A 25,549-nucleotide genomic window follows, 5' to 3' on the forward strand; every position below is an offset into this window, starting at 1 on the left:
TGGATGTAGGAATGCAACACAATGTTTTCTGACCACTAATGTCCAGAGTGGCTTGATTGACAATTGACAAAAGGTAGAAGCCATTAAATGTCTACCCAGAGATGGACATAGACGGATATATATATATATATATATACACATACATATACATACATATACATATATATATATATAAAATGTGGACTAGCTGTACAATGGATTACTATTATGCCAACAGAAGGAACAATTTTAGTACATGCTACAAGATGGAACACATGTGGAGTAGAACAAGTGAAGCCCAGAAGGACACATGTTTAGATGATTGATTCGTCTTCATTGAAGTACCCTGAATAGGAAATTTAGAGAGACAAAAGTAAAAAAGACAAATCCTGAAACCTGGGGCAGGGGGTAGAGAGAAATGGGGAATTAATATTTATTGGGAACAGTATGTATTACAGATAATGATGCATTTGAGGTATAGATAAAGTAGATATAGATAGGTGTAGATCAAATAGCATTGTGGAGGTATTTAATGTCCATAATTGTAGGCATATCAATGATGAAATGATCAGCATTCAATGTGTTGCAACCATATATATCAAAGGGAACAGCCATGACATTATTCTCTCAGCCTGAATTTCTGGTTTGTGCCCACTTCACCATTTTGGTTAGCCTGCCTAGACCTGGGCTTTGTTATTACTCAGGGTCTGCCAACTCTTCTCTCCCCCACCCGATTCCTTTTTTAGCTTTTTTTTTGTTTTGTTTTGGGGTCACATCTGGCTGTGTTCAGGGCTTTCTCTTACTGCTCAAGGGTCATTCCTTGGTGCTTGGAGCTATGCTGTGCTATGGGGTGCTGAAGGTCCAACCAAAGTTGGCCAGGTAAAGGCCAGAGTCTTAAACCCTTTACTCTCTCTTAAGCCTTCCTTCTTTTATAGAATATTTCTCTTTCTTTCTTTCTTTCTTTCTTTCTTTCTTTCTTTCTTTCTTTCTTTCTTTCTTTCTTTCTTTCTTTCTTTCTTTCTTTCTTTCTTTCTTTCTTTCTTTCTTTCTTTCTTTCTTTCTTTCTTTCTTTCTTTCTTTCTTTCTTTCTTTCTTTCTTTCTCTCTCTCTCTCTCTCTCTCTCTCTCTCTCTCTCTCTTTCTTTCTTTCTTTCTTTCTTTCTTTCTTTCTTTCTTTCTTTCTTTCTTTCTTTCTTTCTTTCTTTCTTTCTTTTTGTAAATTTCTCTTTTCTTTCTTTTTTGGGCCATACCGAGCACTGCTCAAGCCTTCCTATTTATTTCTCTCTGATCCCCAGTACTGAAGGTGGGGTACATTCTCCACCCCCATCTCAGAGGCTTTTCACATGTATGGGCATCTCTCCATCTCTATTTTTCTCTCTGTCATGGGAAGGCATTTTAGTTGGAGGAAATGATTCAAGACCGCACAGATCTGCATACTATGTATGGAGATGTTTGGACTGAAGCTGGATGAAGAGGCGGAGGAATTTCTGATTTCCAGCTGGACCTGTCTGGTCACTGGTACTCAGTTCAAGAAATGGAATATGATTTCTACTCTAAGAGGGAGTATTAAACTTTGAAAAAGCAAAACTGTTTTTCTAAAGTTTTTAAAACTCTGTGGTTTACAAAGTTTATCATAATGTAGCTGTTTTGGGCATTCAGTCTTCTAACACTAATCCCACTACTAGTATGACCTTCCCTCCAACATTGTCCTCAATTTCTTTTCTTTTCTTTTCTTTTCTTTTCTTTTCTTTTCTTTTCTTTTCTTTTCTTTTCTTTTCTTTTCTTTTCTTTTCTTTTCTTTTCTTTTCTTTGGTTTTGGGGCCATAATTGGCAGTACTCAGGGGTTACTCCTGGCTCTGTGCTCAGAAATTGCTCCTGGCAGACTCAAGGGATCACATGGGATGCCGGGGATCATACCCGAGTTTGTCCTGGGGTTGCAAGGCAAACGCTCTACCCATTATACTATTGCTCCAGCCTCCAAAATTCTGTTAGTTTTTTTTTGTATCATACCTACAAGTATACAGAGGCTATGCCTAGCACAGAGCTCTGAGGTCAATGCTCTGGGGACCATAAAGTCCTGGAGATCAAACCAGGCTCTCCTATATGTAAAGCATATAGTGTTTCAGTCCTCTGAGCCATCTCTGTCTAGAAGAGGGCATTTTATTTTTTATGTTATTTGGGGTGTCTGGGCCATACCTAGCTCTGTGCTGAGGGGTGACCCCTGGTGATGCTGATATTGGTGAGTATGTGTGTGTGTGTGGGGGGGGCATGGGATGCCAGTGCTCAAACTGGGGTCAGCTGCATGTAAGATTTTACATTTTAAAGATCAGAATGTATTATCATCAGGGTGCAGAGTTCATCTAATAACAGGTCCCCTGTCTTTCTCATTGAAGTTTTGGGGTTGCCTTTTGTGGGTCTGGGAGTTGAGGACAAGAGAGTCAGATATTTCTCTGAAAAGACACTCTTGCAAAAAGCTGGATGTAGTAGATGGTCCTGAACCCACTTTCCTCCTTCCTCCCACAGAGTACAGTGCTGTGTCTGATATTGAAGTCATCCACTTCACCACGACCGAGATGTGGTTGCGGTGGCAGAGTACAGACCACGCCTCCAACTACACCTACCACCTGCGCATCCAGTCGGGCAACACCACCACCTGGATGGAGACCTCTGACAAAAAGTTCATCCTTAAAGACCTGGATCCTGGCACCTTGTATAACATCACCATCTACCCAGAACTGAAGGGAATCAAGGGCAATGCCAGCCTTATCACCCATTACACACGTAAGACTATTTGCCTGTGTCCTCAAGGGCACAGCTCCTCCTTCCAACTCTCATCTGGAAGATGGGGGGCGGGGTGAGCAATGGACAGAACAGAGGGTTCTGGGATTTCTAAACTCTATGTTGGAGGTGATGCCTTTTTTTTTTTTAACTTTATTGATTGATTGATTGATTGGTTTTTGGGCCACAGTCAGGTGCTACTCCTGGCTCTGCAATCAGAAATCACCCCTGGCAGGCTGGGGACCACATGGGTGCTGGGAATTGAATCTGTCCCTCCCTCCCTACAAGTATACAGGGTCAACTGCATGCAAGGCAAATGTCCCACTGCCGTGCCATCTCTAAGGCCCTGCAGGTGAAACTTCTTTTTTTCTTTTTGTTTTGGGGTCATACCTGGTGGCATTCAGGGGTTACTCCTGGCTCTGCACTCAGAAGTCACTCCTACCAGGCTCGAGGGACCTTAAGGGATTCAAACCAGGGTCTGTCCTGTATTGACTGTGTGCAAGGCAAATAAATGCCTTATTGCTGTGCTATGGCTCCAGCCCTGGAGGTGAAACTTTTTTGGGGGGTGGGTATTTGAGTCACACCTGGCAGTGCTCAGGGGTTACTCCTAGCTCTATGCTCAGAAATCGCTTCTGGCAGGCTCGGGGGACCATATGGGATGCCAGGATTTGAACCACCGTCTTTCTGTATGTGAGGCAATTGCCTTACCTCCATGCTATCTCTCCCACCCTGTAGGTCAGTGGTCGGCAACCTTTTTTTTTAACTGAGCCAAATCTTGCCAAAACCTCGATTGACATTTATTTTGAGAGCCACACAGGGTGCGCACTGACAGAGGCTAGGAGCAGAGTCCTGACTCCTAGAGCGGCCGCCAAATTAAAAGTGGTAAAGAGCCACATGTGGCTCGCGAGCCGCAGGTTGCCAACCACTGCTGTAGGTGAAACTTCTTAAGATCAAACACTGGGCTCAGAAAGGGGCTGCAGGGGCCAGAGAGATAGCATGGAGGTAAGGCGCTTGCCTTTCATGCAGGAGGTCATCGGTTCGAATCCCAGGGTCCCATATGGTCCCCCCGAGCCTGCCAGAAGCAATTTCTGAGCCTGGAGCCAGGAATAACCCCTGAGCCACCCAAAACACACACACACACACACACACACACACACACACACACACACACACACACACACACACACACACACACACACACACACACACACACACACACACACACACACACACACACACACACACACACACACACAAAAGAAAGGGGCTGCTGCCACTCTGGTGGCTGAGTCAGGGGAATTTGGAACCATTTTTAGAACCAAAAAGTGACCCTGTATGCTCGGAAGGCAAAACTGGGCCAGTTGTTTTTGGGGATCACAGACTAGGGTGTCACTTTGTTCTGTTTGAAGGCATGGCTCAGATTGGGAGCTCAGATTGGCTTGCAGGGGTCTCAAACTCAATTTATCTGGGGGTAGCAGGAGGCAAAGTCGGGGTGATCCTTGAGTGCAAAGTCAATAGTAAGCCTTGAACATTGGGGGGTGTGACCCAAACAACTAAAACAAAACAAAGCAAAAAAAAAAAAAAAAGATTCCTCTAGGGCAGGGCCACAAAATGTTGTACAGAGGACTGCAAATGGCCCGCGGGCCATGAGTTTGAGACCCCTCTAAATCAAATGGTTGAGTTGGGAGCTGATAGCTTCTTTTGAGTTTTTGCTTTTTTGCATCAGAGTTACCAGGTAGAAAATGAGATCGTAAAACTGGATTTTGGATAAATCTACCAAGTATGAATAGCAGCTTGAAAAACTTGAATTCTTTGGAGATTTTTAATTTTGGGGGCCATACCCAGTAGGGTTCAGGGAAAACTCCTGGTTCTGCACTCAGGAATTAGTCCTGGTGGTAGTGGGGAGTGGGGAGCATATAGGATGCAGGGAATCAAACCTCCGTTGTGCACATGCAAGGCAAAAATATTACTCCTCCTCCTCCTCTTCTTCCTCCTCCTCTTCCTCCTCCTCCTCCTCCTCCTCCTCCTCCTCTTCTTCTTCTTCTTCTTCTTCTTCTTCTTCTTCTTCTTCTTCTTCTTCTCCTCCTCCTCCTCCTCCTCTTCTTCTTCTTCTTCTTCTTCTTCTTCTTCTTCTTCTTCTTCTTCTTCTCCTCCTCCTCCTCCTCTCCCACCTCCTTTGCCTCCTCTTTCTTCTCGTTCTTCTTCTTCTTCTTCTTCTTCTTCTTCTTCTTCTTCTTCTTCTTCTTCTTCTTCTTCTTCTTCTTCTTCTTCTTCTCCTCCTCCTCCTCCTCTTTCTTTTCTTCTTCTTCTTCTTCTTCTTCTTCTTCTTCTTCTTCTTCTTCTTCTTCTTCTTCTTCTTCTTCTTCTTCTTCTTCTTCTTCTTCTTCTTCTTCTTCTTCTTCTTCTTCTTCTTCTTCCCTTCTTCTTTTCCTTCTTCTCCTCCTCCTCTTCTTCCTCTTCCTCCTCCTCCTCCTCTTCTTAAGCCACACTTGGTGACACTCAAGGGTTATTCCTGGCTATGTGCTCAGAAATTACTCCTGGCTTGGGGGACCATATGGGATGCCTGGGGATTGAACTACGGTCCATCCTAGGTCAGCCGCATGCAAGGCAAACACCCTACCACTGCACCACTGTTATTATTTTTTAAAAAACAGCAGAATACCAGTTCTATTTTTTTTTCTTTTCCTCCAAAGAAGGGGATCTTTTTAAAACACTTTATTAAAGAACAGTGATTTACAAAGTTATTTTTAGTTCAGTTTTAGACTTAAAATATTCTAGCATTGGGGCTGGAGAGATAGCACAGCGGTAGGGCATTTGCCTTGCATACGGGAGTGTCCCGGTTCGATTCCTGGATTCCCATATGGTCCCTCAGCTTGCCAGGGAAGATTTATAAGTGCAGAGCCAGAAGTACCCCCTGAGCACCACAGGGTGTGCCCCCCCCAAACCAACCAATAAATAAATGTTAAAAAAAATAATATTCTAACATCAATGCCACCACTGGTGTCAGCTTTCCTCCATTGGTGGCAAAGGAGGAACTTTTGGGGAGGCAATAAATTGTTTTGGAGTTTGTTTCTTTTCTTTTCTTTTCTTTTCTTTTCTTTTCTTTTCTTTTCTTTTCTTTTCTTTTCTTTTCTTTTCTTTTCTTTTCTTTTCTTTTCTTTTCTTTTCTTTTCTTTTTCCTTCCCTTCCCTTCCCTTCCCTTTCCTTTCCTTTCTCTTTCTCCTCCTCCTCCTTCTTTCTTTCTTTCTTTCTTTCTTTCTTTCTTTCTTTCTTTCTTTCTTTCTTTCTTTCTTTCTTTCTTTCTTTCTTTCTTTCTTTCTTTCTTTCTTTCTTTCTTTCTTTCTTTCTTTCTTTCTTTCTCTTTCTCTCTCTCTTTCTTTCTTTCTTTCTTTCTTTCTTTCTTTCTTTCTTTCTTTCTTTCTTTCTTTCTTTCTTTCTTTCTTTCTTTCTTTCTTTCTTTCTTTCTCTCTCTCTCTCTCTCTCCCTTCCTTCCTTCCTTCCTTCCTTCCTTCCTTCCTTCCTTCCTTCCTTCCTTCCTTCCTTCCTTCCTTCCTTCCTTCCTTCCTTCCTTCCTTCCTCCCTCCCTCCCTCCCTCCCTCCCTCCCTCCCTCCCTCTTTCTTTCTTTCTTTCTTTCTTTCTTTCTTTCTTTCTTTCTTTCTTTCTTTCTTTCTTTCTTTCTTTCTTTCTTTCTTTCTTTCTCTCTTTCTCTCTCTCTCTTTCTCTCTCCCTCCCTCCCTCCCTCCCTCCCTCCCTCCCTCCCTCCCTTCCTTCCTTCCTTCCTTCCTTCCTTCCTTCCTTCCTTCCTTCCTTCCTTCCTTCCTTCCTTCTTTCCTTCCTTCCTTCCTTCCTTCCTTTTCTTTCTTACCACACCTGGCAATGCTCAGAGATACCTCTTGATTCTTCACTCAGGAATTACTCCTGATGTTCTTGGGGGACCATTTAGGATGCGGGGGATCGAACCCAGGTCAGTCATATGCAAGGCAGGCACCCTATCCACTGTCCTCAGGTCCTAATATTGTTTCTTTTTCTTAAATCAAGGGCCCAGTCAAGTGTCTGACATCGAAGTGAGCACCAACACCATACAGGCCACCATAGTGTGGCAGAACAGGGACACTGCCGCCCACACATATAGGTACTTGGTTGATCTTGAGGCGGAGGACAGTGTTGGTAACATCACGCAGATTGTGACAGACTATGGCATCACCCAGGCTACCTTCAGCGAATTAAAGCCTGGTTCGGGCTACACTGTCAAGATTACCACCCAAGTGGGTATAGATACCCAGTCTCTGGAGCCAGGCTCCCTGTCATTCTGCACAGGTCAGTATCTAGGTGTCTCTACCTTTCCCTATGGAGTGAGTGTCTGGTACACAGGTGTTCTTCACACTGGCCATGACTTGAGTTCATAGGGAGTCGTGCTTGGCTATGTCTTGCCTAGTCTTATGAGGTACCGCACAAGGCTGTCTCAGGTCTCCCCTATGGAAAGCATGTTGCTCACACAGAAATACACATCACTAATGTGGGGCCCTCTAAGCTCATTTTACATCCACTTGGCACTACTATGCCCCCCACACCCCCACCAGTTCGTCAGTGTAGTTTCAGACTGCCTTGGACTGGGGTTGTGTGTGTGGATTCTCACTGGATCTGACTCCCTGGTGTAGGAGATGGAACTTTGATGTAGTCTGACTTTTTCTGATGAGTGACTAAAGAAGACCCTGTAATGTTGAGTCCCTGCTGCTAACTCAGGCTCCACTCACCCAATCTAGGCCTTGATCTTTGCTTCTTTTAGGTTGGAGTTGAGGAGGATGGAGGCACACCCAGTGGTTCTCTGGGCTTACTCCTGGCAAGGCTTCAGGGTACCATATGGAGATTGAATCTTGTTTGGTTATGTGCAAGGCAAGAGCCCTTTCCCCTGTGCTATTACTCTGGCCCCAAACCCTGCTCTTTGGTATGTGGAGGACTCCCAAGGCTGATGCTTAGTGCTAGTGAATACAGCCTGCAGCATGGGAAACAATGCATGTGAGCCTTTGAGACTAGGTCTGGATGGGAACAGAGCAAAGGAAGAAGTTATGCCCTGGCCAGGTGACCATATCCAGTTCACTTTTCTGGAGGGGGTGGGGAGACTGGCACTAGGTAACTTGATAACAGCTTTTTTTTTTTCTTTTTTTCTTTTTTAATTTTTGGGTCACACCCAGCAGCACTCAGGGGTTACTCCTAGCTCTATGCTCAGAAATCGCTCCTGGCACGCTCAGGGACCATATGGGATGCCGGGATTCGAATCACTGTCCTTCTGCATGAAAGGCAAACACCTTACCTCCATGCTATCTCTCTGGCCCCAATAACAGCTTTTACTTGTTTCACAATTTTGTGACATTCAAGAAACATAATAATGTTCTTTTTAATGTATTGACACAGTACCCTACTTTTGTTTTGAAGTTTTAGCTCAAAGTTGTGCCCCCCCCCCCAAATATGTAGATATCACCCCTGAATATGTAGATAACTAGCATCCCTTCAGCTTGCCTTTGAACATTGAGTCTTTTTTTTTTTTTTGATAGGGAGGGCACACCTAGAGATGCTCTTAGGAATCATTCCTGGCAGTGCTCTGGCCATCATATGGGTTGCCAGGAATTGAACCTGGTCAGCTGTGTACAAAGCAAACACCCTACTTGCTATTTTATCTTTCTGGTCTATGAGCATTTGCTTTCTTTTTTTTTTTTTTTTATTTCTTTGGTATTTGGGCCATACCTGGTGATGCTCAGGGGTTACTCCTGGCTATGTGCTCAGAAATTGCTCCTGGCTTGGGGGACTTTCATATGGGATGCTGGGGGATCAAACTGCAGTCTATCCTAAGCTAGCACTGGCAAGGCAGACACATTACTGCTTACGCCACTGTTCCAGTCCCCACTTTTTAATTTTTTGGGGGGCCACACACAGCAGTGCTCAGGGGTTACTCTTCTCTCTATACTCAAGATTCACTCAAGGATAGCTCAGGGGACCATATGGGATGTTGGGGGTTGAATCTGGTTCATCCATGTACAAGGCAAGTGTCCTCCCTCCTGTACTGTAGCTCCAGTCCTCTGAGCAATTTTTATGTGTTGGGAATGCCATGACTGCAGTGGGGTCCGGTCTTGACTTGCGTTTTACCAGCATGTCCTCTTCGGCATTGGACTTGCCCTCTTGAAGCCTGAGCTGATGACTCTGCAGAACTGAGAAGTGTGACTCCTACACCTTCCAGGGTTTTTTCAGGAGGTCCTTCCACCCCACCAATGAAATGATGCAATGAAATGATGAAATAGTTTCTGCCCCCCACCTGAAACAGATGCCTCTCAGAGTCCCATTCTCATCCAATATGATGATGATTGACATTCGTGGTTTCATTGAACCCTCCAATTGTACTGGGGCTATGTGGCTGATTCATGGTCAACCTCTGCCTATCCTCCATGCCCACATCAGTGTTTGCTGATCTTGCCATGCACACCCCTGTTTTGCAGATCCTGCACCTGTCATCCATTTCCTCTGTAAGGCCATCCACCAAGAGCCTGCATTGGAACTCAAGTGGGTCTGCCCCTATGGCACCAGTGAGAAATTCAAGCTGGACATCAGCAGTGGTGACTGGAGCAGAGTCACAATCCTGGATGGCTGCTCTTTGTGGAACATTACCGAGTCCAGGGAGAAGATCATGGATTTGAATTTTTCTACCTCGTACAACATTAGCATCATAACCCAGTCCTGTAATAAGTCTGCTCCATCCGCCCAGTACACCTGCCTCACTGGCATCACAGGTGTGCTGCATGGGGTGGGGAAGTGAGTTTTGTGGTCCACCTGGGAGAGGCATGTTCATGGGCCAAACTTTGTGCTCTAGAATGCTCTTTGAGTCACTTGTTTCCATCAGCCCAGACCATTAAGTCACCTCTATAGAAAGCTACTTTCACAGAGCAGCGGAAGAGAGACTCTGTTTTTACATTCCAGAAGCATCCATGGCCATCTGTTCTTTGATCTCTAGTGACTTCCTGTTCTGTAAACAATAACAAATAGGTGTTTTGAGAAACAGTCCCACGTGGATAGCAAAGCACCAAGTCCGGCTGTCCATTGTCCCTAGGGTGCTAGCTAGCGTGTGTCCAGTAGTATCTCGTCTGTATCCATCCCCTCTCTGATTGGGCAGCTTTGAGGCTGGTTCTGGTCATGGTGTCATTTTATTTGCAGAATTTTCAGTATGAAAACAGTGACATCCTTTCCCCCTTCTTGAAGTGTCCATTTAGTTTCTGTGTGAAGTAGGCTTGGCAGGAATCTGCTAGAGCTTGTATTCATGAGAGGGTGGGTGGGGGGAGAGAGAGAGAGAGAGAGAGAGAGACAGAGAGACAGAGAGAGACAGATCAAGGTCCTCCTCATTCTTTTTTCTTGGCTGCTGATGTTTTTGTACTTGGGAAAATGACATCCATGTTTCTGCCTACTTGCTGCCTCATATTTACCAGTTGTGTCTCAGGTAGCCTGGATGGTGGGGTAGGTGAATAGGTGGGGAGAGCAGGGAAAAAAGTGTAACCCCTGAAACTTCACCTCCAAGGTGAAGAGGAGGTTGCCTCTGGCCATGCACTGGGCATTGTGCACAGAGTGCAGGGAACCAGACTTCCTGGGGGAAATCCACCACCTCTGTTCCTTACCAGCCCTGTCCCTGCACTCTTCTCTGGGTTTGCTTGGCGAGAGGCAGGACTAGCTGAGGGGTACAGAAGTCTTCTCCTTATGGGCTTTGTTCCGTCTTCGGTTTCACATGTTGGGTGATCATGTTTTGTTCTGTTTCAGACCCGCCTCCTCCAAAAATATCCCCCAATATTACATCTGTCAGCCACAATTCACTCAAGGTCAAGTTCAGCGGTTTTGAAGCCAGCCACGGACCCATCCAAGCTTATGCTCTTGTTCTCACCACTGGCAGAGGTAAGGAGGGCAGTTTTGGGCCAGTGGGGCTAGGCTGCAACACCAGGGTGGGCAGATGACACAGCACATATATTTGTGTGTGTGTGTGTGTGTGTGTGTGTGTGTGTGTGTGTGTGTGTGTGTGTGTGTGTGTGTGTGCTATTTCCCTGATGACCCTTAGGGACTGATTCATTCTGGACAAAGTCAGGTAGCAAATCTTTACAGCTTTGAAAGACTTAGAATCTCCATTGCAGTGTTTTAACCCCTTTACAGAAGACAGACGCTAGAAAAATGTAAAGAATCAGTGAGAGGGTTCTAAAACAGATACTCTTGTTAAAATTAAAAAAAACTTTTTTGGTTCTTGGGGCCGGAGAGATAGCACAGCAGTAGGACATTTGCCTTGCATGTAAGGCAAACACCCTACCTGGTGACAGACCTGGATTCGATCTCTGGCATCCCTTATGGTCCCCCAAGCCTGGCAAAAACCAATTTCTGAACGCAGAGCTAGGAGTAACTCCTGAGCGCTGCCAGACATGGCCCAAAAACCAAAAGAAAAACCAACCAACCAACAATATAAAAACCCTGGTTCTTTGCTTATTTATTTATTTACTTATTTGGTTTTTGGGCCACAACTGGTGGCACTCAGGGGTTACTCCTAGCAGGATGTCTGGAAATTGAACATAGGTCGGCTGCATGCTAAGCAAATGTCCTACCCACTGCACTATTGCTCTGGCCCCAAGTATTGGTTCTTTGCTTCCTTATATCTCCATTTGCCTAGCTGTCAGACGGGGATACTAGACTGACATGATAAGGTTCCTGCAGAGATTAAGCGAGTTAACACCAGTGTAAAGCTCTCATCATTGGTATCAGCAGAGCAGATGCAGAGAATTAGCAGAGGCCAAGGTCCTTGCAGCCACTGAAATGCTGGTTTCACACCACCTGCCTCTTTTCTGAGTTTTTCCTTTCCCTGTGCTTCCCATAGCAGAGAATGCATCTGCGGGTGACTTGAAATACACATACGAAGATTTCAAAAAGGGGGACTCGGACACCTACGTGACATACCTCATCACAGTAGAAGAAAAGCGACACTCCCTGGGCTTGTCGGAAGAATCAAAATACGAAGTGGATGTGGGGAATGAGTCGATGACCCGTGGCTATTACAATGGGAAACTGGATCCTCTGGGCTCCTACCGGTAATACCTTTTGTTCTTATTTGTGCAGAGGGGCTGTGATCCCTGGTGGTGCCAGGCCTGGCCTGTGGTGTCCCAGCATCTTTCAACTGCCTTTGTCATCTTGTCTGTCCCTCTGCAGGGCTTGTGTTGCCGGCTTCACCAACATCACCTTCAGGTCGCACGACAGACTCATTGATGGGGCCGAGAGTTACGTGTCTTTCAGCCCCTGCTCCGAAGCTGTGTTTCTGCCACAGGATCCAGGTGGAGATAAAGCAGCTGACACTTAGTAGTTAGGCAGGGTTTAGGGGTTCAGTGAGTTTTGGCTGTCAGCTGTCTTAGATGGCCGGGGGCTGGGGTGAGGGTCTACCACATGCTGTCTGTGGCCCCCAGGAGAGTTGGATTAGAGTACCTGGTTTTGCTCAGATTTGAAGTCACTGGGCCATTTCTCAGCTGCCATTTTTGCAGTTCCCCCAAGTCCTTGAACCCCAGTGCTTTCTCTTTTGAATGTCACTGGCAATCTTCCAGGATTGTTCAGTCCATTTTCTCTATGCTTTGGGAGGACACATACAGACACATACATAGCAATTAGGACACAGAACCTTTGTTTGTGAAATTCAGAGTCCTCTCTCTAATTGGGGCTGGATTATTGCAGCTTTATGACAGGCCTGACATTTGTTTTCCATCATGGATGGAAAAGTGAGTCAGGAGCTTCAGGAGCCCACTGAGACATGTTCCCGTGTCCCTAGGCAGAGACCAATGGAACAATGGGTTTATTACTTTGTCTGCTTTTATATTTATCTGATATTGCTGGTTTCAGAAGAGAAGCCCCAGAAGTAGAATTGAGGGAATCCATAGGTTTGGGGTACAGATGAGGTCCCATAACACCTGAGCCTGGTACTGTGGCCCTTTCTGCTCAGATGTGGGTACTGGTTGTAAAAGTCAGAGAATGCAGGAACCTAACTATAGAGTTATTGATTTGTGCTTCTCCAAGTGTGGTGGCTTTGCCCAATGGGACAGAGATGCCCCCTACTCCCACCATGACCTTAGCTTGAGTCTCTGGTCTGCTGGGCTAGTTTCATTTGAAGGATGGAATCAAGGGCCAGAATGACTTGGTCTCACTTTGTCCTGTTTTTTTAAATTGGTAACTGAATTTGGGATCCAATTGACAGGGCAAAGACTTTCTTCAAGTCCATTGAATTAGGGACAAAGAAATGTCTCCCAAATGTCTAAATGAGATTTAGGTAGAAAGCAGTTGAACGTGTGTGTGTGTGTGTGTGTGTGTGTGTGTGTGTGTGTGTGTGTGTGTGTGTGCAGGCTCAGTTTCAGTGAATGTGTATATATGTATGTAAAGATTCAATTATAGTTAATGTGTGTATGTATGTATGTATGTATGTATGTATGTGTGCTCCTTGCTCCTTTTCTCTTTTTTGACCATGTCTAGTGGTGCTCAGGGATGACTCCTATTTCTCTGCTCAACAATCCTGGCAGGCTCAGGGGCCCATATGAGAATTAGAGCTTGAACTCAGGTCTTGCCAAATGCAAGGCAAATGCCCTACCCACTCTTCTATCACTTTGGCCCTGCTCCTTGATCCTAAATAACTCCTAATCTGCCTTTCTCATTTGCACTTTTCCCAGGTGTCATCTGTGGAGCCGTGTTTGGTTGTATCTTTGGTGCTCTGGTCATCGTGGCTGTGGGAAGTTTCATCTTCTGGAGGAAGAAAAGGTAACTCTTGGCTATGTTCACACACCCCCTGCGTTGTTTTTTTTTAGGGGCATGGCCGACCCCCACCCCATATTCCCATTGGAATCTCTGTCTGGGAGTTAGACTCTCTCAGAGGCCTGAGGATGTGGTGCTGCTCAAGTCCTGCAGTGCAGACCAACCTGGGGTTGCTCAGAGATCTCCAAGGTTGCATCTGGTGATGTTCATGTGATTGGGGATCAGTGGATTGGGGTCTCCCTCAAGCAGAGGACATGCTCAGTCCTTTGAACTATCCATCTCCCCAAAAGCATTTTTTGTTTTGCCTTTCACTTTTTATCTGCATGAATCCCACACCTGTAAGACACGAGGTCTACCACTGAGCCCTTATCTAGCCCCACCAGGCATCTTACAGTGCCCATGTCTCTAAGGCAGTGCTTCTCAAATAGTGGGGCATGCCCCCCCCGGGGGGGGGGCATGAGGCTCCATAAAGGGGGGTGCGTTTGACCTCGGCAAACACTGTCATAACAAGTTAAGCCCCGTGTTTATGTCTCTATGTCTCTGGAGCTGAGTTGCTGTGTCCTGCTTCAAACCCCGCTTCGAAAAGCTGTGCGTTGCAAAACATGCTCATTGTAGTCATTAATCCAGACATCACTTCTGATTAAAAAATCAGCTCAAGGGCCCGGAGAGATAGCACAGCAGTGTTTGCCTTGCAAGCAGCGGATCCAGGACCTAAGGTGGTTGGTTCGAATCCTGGTGTCCCATATAGTCCCCTGTGCCTGCCAGGAGCTATTTCTGAGCAGACAGCCAGGAGTAACCCCTGAGCACCGCCGGGTGTGGCCCAAAAAAACAAAAAAAAAAAAACCAAAAAAAAAATCAGCTCAAATTATTTTATATATTTTTGTTTTGCAAGTTAAAGTTTTTTTTAATAAAGATACTATTTACAGTCGCATGGGGGGCAGCACGAAAAAAATGTTTTCTTCTTCTTAGGGGGTCGTGACAGAAAGTAATTGAGAAGCGCTGCTCTAAGGTGACTAGAGAGCGAAATAGGCAGTTCCTTTTTGAGTGCTCCTGTAGTTTTGCCTTTCTATGAACCTCCCATTTATGAGGCCCGAAAGTACAGACAAGGATGCAAATACTGAATGTGAGAAATGGAAGATAGACTTGAACCAACTTTCTCACTTCTTATATTCATGCTTCATGGCCTTCTCTTGGGCTGGGTGCTAGTGTAGACAGCTCCTGATTTCTTGGCTGTGCTTAAATCAGGTACTTTTTGGCACTGACCATATCCCTGCACTTGCCATTAGATTCTGATTTTTTTTTTTTCTTTTGTGAGGGAAGGGGTAGTGGCTAACCACAATAGCTTTATTGTAGCTTGTTTTTTTTTTTTTTTTTTTTTTTTTTTTGGTTTTTGGGCCACACCCTGTGACGCTCAGGGGTTACTCCTGGCTATGCGCTCAGAAGTTGCTCCTGGCTTCTTGGGGGACCATATGGGACGCCGGGGGATCGAACCGCGGTCCGTCCTAGGCTAGCGCAGGCAAGGCAGGCACCTTACCTCCAGCGCCACCGCCCGGCCCCTATTGTAGCTTGTTAAAGTCAGATGAACTGATGGCAAAAACTGAATTACAGAAAAGACAAGTCAGAGAAAGTGGAAGAATATACTTGTGGTAGCCACACAAAACTGCTTCTAAAATTTGTGGGATTGGATGGTACATGCAGATACACCAGGGCAGGCTGCTGTTTTTTAGTTGCTGTCAGCCACCTGGTAAATAGCTTTATTTCTTCTTCCAATTTAGCGGCTGCAAGAGCCTTCAATTATGTGCCCATTAGTCAAAGACTTAAGATTATTTTTTCTTTCTGTCTTTTCTCTCCAGTCACTTATTTGAATCTTTGGGTATATTGATGATTAGTGTTTTAGGCTGATTTCCAAGCAGGGCAGTTGCTGGGGAATTGTACTACACACATTTTCAAATCTGGTACTTGTATCACATTGTCCTTTAAGAAAGTTTTTGGGTTTTAAATCCAATATGGTGTTACACTTACCAAGTAGGAGAGCTCCAGTTTCTCTTACTCACCCCCACTCCCTCAACTGGCCAACATTGAAAGTGTGGTCTGGTTTATGCTCTACGTATATCAAAAGAATTTAAAAAGGAAAAGACATGAAATAACTACTCTGGCTTTTACAGAGAGGTAATAATGATGGTGTATATTCTCCCAAGGAAATTCCTAGAAGCTGCTTGAATAAGATTCCTTCCTTCCTTCCTTCCTTCCTTCCTTCCTTCCTTCCTTCCTTCCTTCCTTCCTTCCTTCCTTCCTTCCTTCCTTCCTTCCTTCCTTCCTTCCTTCCTTCCTTCCTTCCTTCCTTCCTTCCTTCCTTCCTTCCTTCCTTCCTTCCCTCTCTCAGTATGGTTTAATTTTAAACTTGTTTTTGGTTTATGATTCCACTTGGCTCAGGGATACTCCTGGAAGTCCTTGAGGGACCACATGTTGTGCTGGAGATTGAACCAAGATAAGCCATGAGCAAGGCAAGCTCCTTCATCCCATGTGTTGTCTCTGAGCCTCTCTGTTTTTTCTGATGCGCCAGTAATGAGTATTGGCTGTTGAGACCAAAAATTTATTCCTACTACATGGGATCACCTGTGCCCACACATAGAGAAGAATGACAGATGGTGGCAAAGCTAACCCTTTTGTCTAATGGCTCTCCTTTTTCCCTTCCCAAACAGGAAAGATGCAAAGAATAATGAAGTGTCTTTTTCTCAAATCAAGTAAGTTGCCTGAATCAGGGACATTGTTTTAAGATGCAAAAGTGCCCCATATATTCAGAGACTCTCAAAAGGGTATTTGACTGCAGAGTCTGCCATCACATTTCCTGTGACAGACAAACTTTATCATTTAACATGGGCCATCAAAATCTGTGGGGAGGAGGTGTGGAAGGAGAATCTTCTCAGCGTCTTCTCAGACCATCACCTTCATACCTGGGTCTGCTAGGCGTATTTTCTGATTCTGATTTCAGCTTCTTATAAATAATATTTAGGGTACCTCCTAAGCACCCCCTATGTCCCCACCTCCAATATTATGGATTTTGTTTTTCAGGATGTTTATTACCGTAGTTTTCGGCATATAAGACGATTGGGCATATAAGATGATCCCCTCATTTTAGACTTCCTCTCTGACTCTGGCCAATCTGAGCAGGCTTTTTACAGTGTAGATTTGGGTCCAGAACATTGTCTAATTTGCATGCATAAAAAGCCTGCTTGGATTGGCTGAGTCAGAGAGGCGGTCCGAGCAGTGATTGGTGCAGGATCGAGTTGGAAAATTGGTTTTGTGGCAATATCCAGACTATTTTTGTTTAGTGGCATATTGAAACGTTTTTCGGGATATACTAGGTGTATAAGACGAACCCACGATTTTTGGTTGACTTTTTTTCGTTTCAAAAGTCATCTTATACGCCGGAAAATACGGTATTTGGATTGAGTCAGCTTTTTCTAATTTTTTAATATTTCTTTCTCTTTCTTTTCTCCCCGATTACCTTTTCTATGATGAAGACCCAAAAAGTGAGTAACCATTTTACTTTTTTTTTTTTTTTTTATAATTTGTGGGATTATTGAGGAACTGTGTTGAATATAATTAGAAGGTTAAAAAATCCTTTTGCATTGCTTTTAGATCCAAGTTGATCAGAGTGGAGAACTTTGAGGCCTACTTTAAGAAGCAGCAAGCAGACTCCAACTGTGGCTTTGCAGAGGAATATGAAGTATGTGCTTGCACGTCCTGTCTTACTCTAGTTCTTTCTCAGAAGTTGGGCAGCCACCTGTGGATTTGCTTTTTCATTGTTGTTGTTTGTTGTGGTTGCGGGGGACCCACACTGGCAGTGCTGAGGACTTATTTTTCATTCTTTACTCAGAGACAAAAACTGGCATAGTTTGGGGGACCATATGTGGGGCCAAAGATTAAACCCAACTTCTAGACTTAATTTTTCTTCATTGCATTACAGGGAAGGGGGCTACCCACCCACTGATGCTCAGGACTTATTCCTGGCTTTGGGCTCAGGAGTCACTTTTGGTGATGCTTAGGGTACCATATAAAGTCCAAGGATTGAACTGGGGTCTACCATATATAAGACAAGTGCTTCATGCCCTGGTCTATCTCTCTGGCCCCTTGTCTGTGGTTTTCAATCTCTGACCTGCAGACTGACATGGGTTGGCAGGTGCCAAACGGTGGGGTGTTTACAATTGTATAGCCCAGAAGTCCCATCTCAGATGTCCCTACCTCCATTTATAAGGTACTTGACTTTCTTTTTTTTTGGTTTTCGGATCACACCCAGCAGTGCTCAGGGGCTACTCCTGGCTCTGTGCTCAGAAATCACTCCTGGCAGGCTCAGGGGACCGTATGGAATGCCAGGGATCGAGCCTCGGTCCATCCAGGATCAGCAACATGCAAGGCAAACACTCTACCTCTGTGCTATCGTTCTGGCCCCGGTACTTGATTTTCTGAGGCACAACTGTGAATGAGTTTAAAAAAAAAAACCCCATTTTCATTATTTGTATATAGAAAAGCCAGAAATTTTTGCATATTAATTTTTGTAGCCCATCACTTTAATATACAAATATATTGTTTCTAGATGCTTTAGGATTTTCTAAATCTAATATGCCATTTACAAATAATGAGAACTTGATCTCTTCTTTTCATATCTGGATGCCCTTGATATCTTTTTCTTGCCTAATTGCTATGGCAAGTACTTCTAGGGTTATATTGAATAGAAGCAGTGAAGTGGCAGACGTTACCTACCTCCACAGCCCTGTTTTTCTCTGATGCTGTTAGGCTTAGCGCTATGTCTGCATGCCGGGTGCACACCTGTGTTGTCTTGCCTGTCCCAGATGTGCTGTTGACTTAAATCTGACTTGAAGCTTGAGTTATTTCTGCCCACACTTCTCTGCCAGGCTGTCACTTTTTTGAAGAGGAGGATTGTCTTTTTCCTTACCTTTTTACCCCTATGTGAATTGCCTTGGGTTGTCAGTAATGAAGTTCTACCAAATGATTCTCTCTCACTGTGCGTTTTCCCCACCTAGTTTCTGGTGGAGCCCTGCTCCCTCTGAAGCTCTAAGGGAGGCCCAAGCCTTGCTTCTCCATTTTGAGAACCCCCAGGCATTTCCACTGTTGGCAGTGGGACTCCTCTGGGCCCTTTGCCCCTGTGTATTTGCTTCCTCTTCTCAGGATCCCAGAAAATTGCCCTGCTTCCTAATAAACCTGGTTTTTTCTTTCCTGTCTCTGCAAAGGCTGTAGCTCTAAATCAGATTGGAACTAGTGGATATTAAAACTGACTTAACCCTCAGGATCCCTATTTCTTGCTTGATCATTCACTCACTTGACTCAGTATAAATAAGACTTGAGGGGCTGGAACAGTGGCGCCAGGGTTAGGTCATTTGCCTTGCAAATTAACCTAGAATGGATTGTGGTTTGATCCCTTGGCATCCCATATGGTCCCCCAAGTCAGGACTGATTTCTGAGTATATAGCCGGGAGTAATTCTTGAGCATCATGGGGTGTGACCCCCAAAACAAAAACAAACAAACAAAAAAATAAAAAAGACTTTACCCTGGCATAAATGTCCTACTGCTTTGTTTTCAGGACCTGAAGCTTATTGGAATCAGTCAACCAAAATATGCAGCAGAATTGGCAGAGAATAGAGGAAAGAACCGCTACAATAATGTTTTGCCCTGTAAGTAATTTAAAAAGTTTCTACCTTTATCTTTCTTTTTTTAAATTTTGGGATCACACACAATAGTGCTCTGGAGTTACTCCTGCCTCTGTGCTCAAGGATCATTCCTGGTAATCTCAGGGGACTATGTGCTATAAGCTATGGTGCCTTAGAATGAATCTGGATCGAGCATGTGCATGGCATGCTCTTTTCCACAGTCCTGATTCCATGTTCTCTGTTTTTGCCTCTGCCCCTGGCTGTTTTAACTCTGAGCAATAGATGGGAATGAAGAAACCAGGGCATCTCCTCTGCAAGTTCCCTGTTTGGACCAAATTCCCTTTAGGAATTTGGTAGTGGTTTATTTTGCAAGTGAGAAAGTGAGCCCAGGTGGCCTGAGGTGACTTGCCAGTGTCACACAGTCCAGGCTGGACTAGGTGTGGGCAGAGTTGTCAGTCCTGTGCAGAGAAGCTGTGTGCCCTGAATCTCTCTCTTGCAGCATCACATCAGTTTAGTTCTGAAATGAGGGCAGCAGGAGGTAGACAGGCAGAGAGAAGTGCTTCCTTGTGGCCAGACCCATCTTGGGCTGTGTACATTCCATAGTTAAACATACTTGGTTTCATAGCAACACTCCACCTGTCAAAGCAGGGATGCTGGGCAAGGTCATACTTCTTGGGTGTGGCACTCCTGGCAGTGATCAGGGCTACAACTAGTGCCAGGGCAATAACAGTGGCATGCAATAGCAGGCATGGAATCTGGAGCCAGCTTGAGGAGCCTGCACCCCAACACTTTGACCTGTTTCCCCAGCCATGGCTTTTTTTTTTGGATACAAATCAGGGTTCGAAAAGATTTGTCAGTGCATGTAACTGTGCTGTGGTTCAGAGGTCGTGTGTGAGCTGTGCACATTATTTTACTTCAGGAGACATGGTATCTCTATCTATCTATCTATCTGTCTGTCTGTCTGTCTGTCTGTCTCTCTGTCTGTCTGTCTGTCTATCATCTATTTATCTCTCTATCTATCCATCTCTATCTATCTATCTATCTATCTATCTATCTATCTATCTATCTATCTATCTATCTATCTATCTATCTATCTATCTCTATTTATCCATCCATCCATCCATCCATCCATCCATCCATCCATCCAGATTTTTGGGCCACACTCAGTGCTACTCCAGGTGGTCTTGGAGAACCATATGGGATGCTGGGTATTGAATCCAGGTCTGCTGTGTGAAAGGCAAGTGCCTTACCCGGTCTTTATAATTTGTTGCGGTGTTTTCTTTTCTGGCCTAATATGTGGACTTGTGTGTAGATCCAGAATCTTCTAGTTAGTGTCCTTTGGTCTCTTCATTTCCCTGCCATTCATTGATAGCCAACTCTGATCCTTGATCTGAGAGAAAAGCTTTTCAAATGGACTTACCAGGCCCTGCCTCGGCACTGCTAATTGGACTAACTGGTTAAGCTCAGTCTGTGCTTGTGAATGTCTGTGGAGATTTTCGGATTCATTTTGGACATTGTTGTCTCTGATGAGAAGTTTTGAGGTAAAAATTGATATTGGCAACTGGGTTTAGAATGATTATATTATTTCATTTGGGGAGGTTAAGGTAATGAGTAAAGGAAAAAACTTAGGGCTGCTTATGGATTGTGAAATCATTTCATGTGCTATATTTCCAAACCCCAGGTGAATAGGTCTGAAGCAAGGTAGCCTTGAAAAATTAATAAGACAGTTAGGACAGAAGCATGAAATTGGTGGTTTCTCGTCTCATGGTCCCTTTTTGCATATCAAGCCAAACCAAAATCTTTTTATTTATCAACCAAGAGGGGGGAGGGTTGAGTAAGTGACAGAAGTACCGTATTTTCCAGTGTATAAGACGACTGGGCGTATAAGACGACCCCCTAATTTTACAGTTAAAACATAGGTTTAGGTCTGTATTCACTGTATAAGACAGAATGTTTCTGTGCTGCAACTGTATGTACCACAGCAAGCCAATCACAACAAGCAAAAGTTCAGAGGTTATATTGTAATAGACTTCCTCTCTGACTCTGCCCAATCTGAGCAGGCTTTTTACAGTGTAGATTCGGGTCCAGACCATTGTCTAATTTGCATGCATAAAAAGCCTGCTTGGATTGGCTGAGTTAGAGAGGCGGTCTGAGCAGCCTTGCAGTGATTGGTGCAGGATCGAGTTGGAAAATTGGTTTTGTGGCAATATTCAGACAATTTTCGTTTAGCTTCATATTGAAACATTTTTCGGGATATACTTGGCGTATAAGACAACTCCCCCTCCCCAAGGGCCGGGAAGGTGGCACTAGAGGTAAGGTGTCTGCCTTGCAAGCGCTAGCGTAGGACGGACCACGGTTTAATCCCCCTGCGTCCTATATGGTCCCCCCAAGCCAGGGGCAATTTCTGAGCGCATAGCCAGGAGTAACCCCTGAGCGTCAAACGGGTGTGGCCCAAAACCCAAAACCCCCCCCCAAAAAAAAAGAGACGACCCCCGATTTTGGTTGACTTATTTTCGTTTCAAAAGTCGTCTTATACGCCGGAAAATACGGTACCTATAAACCAATCAACTTTTAGGTGTCAAAGGGATAGGTGAAAAGGAAAGACGAATCTGGGGAATGGCTTTCTTTTGGTTAAAAGCAGGATGTTCCAACAATGGATCAGGAGGGCCTTTGAGAGACTTGGTAATTCTTTCATTTCTTAAGTTGAACAGGTTTGTGCCTCTGTGTGTGTGTGTGTGTGTGTGTGTGTGTGTGTGTGTGTGTATGTATATGTGTGTGTGTTTTGTGATGATAATATTAGAAAAGATGAGGATTTTGTGTTTTAGATTCTTTCATAAACATAGTTTTTTCAGTTCTTGAATTCAGTGTTTTTTTGGGGGGAGGGGAGTAGGGGTGTTGGGCCATACCCAGGAATCACCCCTGATGGGACTTGGAAAACTATTGGAAGGCCTGGAATTGAACCTCAGTCATCTGCCTGCATGGCAGATCCTCTACCTGTTGTACTCTCTTGAATTTGGTATTCTTTATAAGAACTTTTTCTATGAGAGTAGTGAAAAGTGTGAAGTCATGAATCTGGATGTCTGCTGTGCCATAACAAAATGGGCACTTGTCTGAATTCCACCATCACCAGATATATGTGCTTAGTGAAGCTCCTTGCCTTTCTCAGTTTCCTTGTTTCAGAAAAATGGACAGAAGCTTGTAAAGTGGGTCAAAAAGGATAAATAAGGGGCCGGGCGGTGGCGCTAGAGGTAAGGTGCCTGCCTTGCCTGCGCTAGCCTAGGACGGACCGCGGTTCGATCCCCCGGCGTCCCATATGGTCCCCCAAGCCAGGAGCGACTTCTGAGCGCATAGCCAGGAGTAACCCCTGAGCGTCAACGGGTGTGGCCCAAAAACCAAAAAAAAAAAAAAGGATAAATAAAATAACTCATTGCATGCTTCAAAGACTCTAATGATAGTAGTGATTTGACTTTTCTCTGAGAAAAGATCTGAAATGGTTAAGAGGAAAGTGCTGGTACCAGGCTACCTACATTCAAATTATAGATCTGCCCTAGATATCACACACCTTCTCTGTGCCACCATCACATAGTGCTGTGAACGTTGAATGAGGCTGAGCTCTGTAAGCTGCTGTGTGTGACAGGAAACCCAAAGATGGCCATTTTGTTTTTTCTTTGTCTCTTGTTAGTGCAATTCTCTCCAGACATTGACTTCCCCAAGAGTGACAGTTCCAGAGACTAGGTTTGCCAAGGGTGGGTAGGTGGTGAGTGGGAGAAGGCCCTTTGAGACATTGTAGGGGGAGGGGTGTATGGAGTTGAAATAGTGCACGACAAGTATTGTTATGAACAGTATTGTAAATCATAGGGCCTAAATAAAAGTTGAAAAAAAATAAAAACAAATAAAGATGACTTTTTCTCTCTGAATATCCCAGACGATATTTCCCGTGTCAAACTTTCCATCCAGACCCACTCAACAGATGACTACATCAATGCCAACTACATGCCTGTAAGTAGGGGGTTCTCTTGGTTCTTTGTGTGTTCTGGTGACATAGTCAGTGCTTCTTTTCCTGTTTCTCTGACAAGTCTCCCCATTTTTAGGGCTACCATTCCAAGAGGGATTTCATTGCCACGCAAGGACCTTTGCCCAACACTTTGAAAGATTTTTGGCGTATGGTCTGGGAGAAGAATATATATGCCATTATTATGTTGACCAAGTGTGTTGAACAGGGAAGGGTGAGTACTTATTCATTAAAAATATACTTTATGAATTCCTTTTTATTGAAATGGAAGGCTGTCTTCAAAACCATTAGTCTTTTAGAAAATAAAATACTCCCCCAAACATCTAGCACTTTTATTCTTAGAAATGCCCTTTTCTCCTCTAAAAGTTTTTTTTTTTTTGAAGCAAAGTAATTCTTATTGAAAAAAAATTTACTTAGTGAGCTGTGAAGGGAGAGAATGAGGAAAGAAATACATATTCTGGGGCTGGAGTGTTAGTACAGCAAGGAGAGTATTTGCCTTGTACACAGCCGACCCAGATTTGATCCCTGCATTCTATATTGTCTCTCAAGCTCATCAGGAGTAATTCCTGCTACAAAGCCAGGAAAAAAAAATAAAACCTGAGCATCACTGGGGCTGACCCAAAATAAACAACCCCCTCCACCAGTGTATGTTCAAGAAAGAATATAGCTTCTGGGGCTGGAGTGGTGATGCAAAGCGGTTAAGGCGTCTGCCTTATGTGCTCTAGCTTAGGACAAACCACGGTTTGATCCCTGCATCTCATATGGTCCCCCAAGGCAGGAGTGATTTCTGAGCGCATAGCCAGGAGTAATCCCTGAGTGTCACTGGGTGTGCCCCCCCCCAAAAAAAAACAAAAAGAATACAGCTTCTCAGGAGTGGAAAATGAAGAGAATTTTTTTTTAAGAGACATAAGTGGCTTTCCCCCACCAATTTGGCAGAGTGTTCTTGGGGGGACATTTTTCTGATGTTTGTTTATATTCATAGAAGTCCACTTACGAGACAAAAACCAGAGCTCCACACAGTGGGATTTCTTTCTTTCTTTTTTTTTTTTTTTGTTTTTGGGCCACACCCGGTGACGCTCAGGGGTTACTCCTGGCTATGCGCTCAGAAGTCGCTCTTGGCTTGGAGGACCATATGGGACACCAGGGGATCGAACCACGGTCCGTCCTAGGCTAGCGCAGGCAAGGCAGGCACCTTACCTCTAGTGCCACCGTCCGGCCCCCACACAGTGGGATTTCATATGATCACCTTTATTGGCATCTCTATTTACATTATAATTTGTTCACATCTAGAAGTATTGAAAGAGTTCAGGTTTTATTTAGGTATGCATCAGTGGGAGACCTTGGGTTGGGGTGCCAACTATCTGGATGAAGAGTGGGGTGCAGACCCAGGGGCCTGTGAAGAAAGAGCTCTTGCTCACATCCAAATCAAGTTTCATGTGGAAGTTCACAGTTGGCCAGTTCTTCAATATTTTTTGGGGGGAGGGCCACACATAACCCCGGGGGTTAACTCAGGGGTTATTCCTGGCTCTGTGCTCAGCAATCACTCTTGGCAGACTCTGGGACCATATGGAATGCCAAGGATTGAACTCTGGTCTGTCCTGTCGGCCATATGCAAGGCAAATGCCCTACAACTGTGCTATTGCTCCAGGCCCAAGATCTTCAAATTTTTAAAAATCTTTTTTTTGGGGGGGGGGTTGTCACACCCGGCCTCACTCAGGGGTTACTCCTGAGCATAGGCTCAGAAGTAGCTCCTGGCAGGCACGAGGGACCATATGGGACACTGGGATTCAAACCAACCACCTTAGGTCCTAGATCGGCTGCTTGCAAGGCAAACGCTGCTGTGCTATCTCTCCAGCCCCTAATTTTTAAAAATCTTAAATTTAAAAGTAGTTGAACACGTTCTCCAGACCCAGATAATGGGTCCATGCCCGCTGACAATTTCTAGCATCTCCTGGAGAGCATTCTGAGGGCAGCCCACAGGAGATGAGCTTTTGTGTCTAAATGTTGCTTCCTTCCAGACCAAGTGTGAAGAATACTGGCCTTCCAAGATGGCTCAAGAGTATGGGGACGTCACTGTGGCAAATACAGCGGAAATTATCCTTCCTGAATGGACCATCAGAGACTTCACAGTGAAAAATGTGAGTCAGGGACTCAGGTGGGGAGAGCTAAAACGTCAGTGTAAAATCACCTCACGTGCCATATTTCCAGCACCAGATGAGTGGGTCTGAAGCAGAGTCGCTACACAAAATAATCCAAACCAGGCTGAGGGTGAAACACATATAGCCTGGCAATCTTCTATCTCATATCAAGAGGAAG

The 25,549-nt window shown here is 44.7% G+C and overlaps 1 protein-coding gene across 1 annotated transcript in view; it reads left to right on the forward strand.

Moving 5' to 3' along the window:
- Positions 1-1,426: 1,426 nt before the first annotated feature.
- PTPRJ (protein tyrosine phosphatase receptor type J) overlaps positions 1,427-25,549 on the forward strand; it is a 37,394-nt gene continuing 13,271 nt past the window's right edge. Inside the window, exons 1-15 of the mRNA XM_049780711.1 lie at positions 1,427-1,496; positions 2,502-2,759; positions 6,796-7,074; positions 9,246-9,536; positions 10,552-10,683; positions 11,645-11,855; positions 11,974-12,095; positions 13,470-13,557; positions 16,254-16,295; positions 17,076-17,084; positions 17,194-17,281; positions 19,155-19,245; positions 23,147-23,220; positions 23,313-23,447; positions 25,252-25,371. Of these exons, the coding sequence (XP_049636668.1) occupies positions 1,427-1,496; positions 2,502-2,759; positions 6,796-7,074; positions 9,246-9,536; positions 10,552-10,683; positions 11,645-11,855; positions 11,974-12,095; positions 13,470-13,557; positions 16,254-16,295; positions 17,076-17,084; positions 17,194-17,281; positions 19,155-19,245; positions 23,147-23,220; positions 23,313-23,447; positions 25,252-25,371 (2,010 nt within the window). The remainder of the gene's footprint in view (positions 1,497-2,501; positions 2,760-6,795; positions 7,075-9,245; positions 9,537-10,551; positions 10,684-11,644; positions 11,856-11,973; positions 12,096-13,469; positions 13,558-16,253; positions 16,296-17,075; positions 17,085-17,193; positions 17,282-19,154; positions 19,246-23,146; positions 23,221-23,312; positions 23,448-25,251; positions 25,372-25,549) is intronic.

This window comes from Suncus etruscus, chromosome 9, assembly GCF_024139225.1.
Source record: "Suncus etruscus isolate mSunEtr1 chromosome 9, mSunEtr1.pri.cur, whole genome shotgun sequence".
Classification (NCBI taxonomy): Eukaryota; Metazoa; Chordata; class Mammalia; order Eulipotyphla; family Soricidae; genus Suncus; species Suncus etruscus.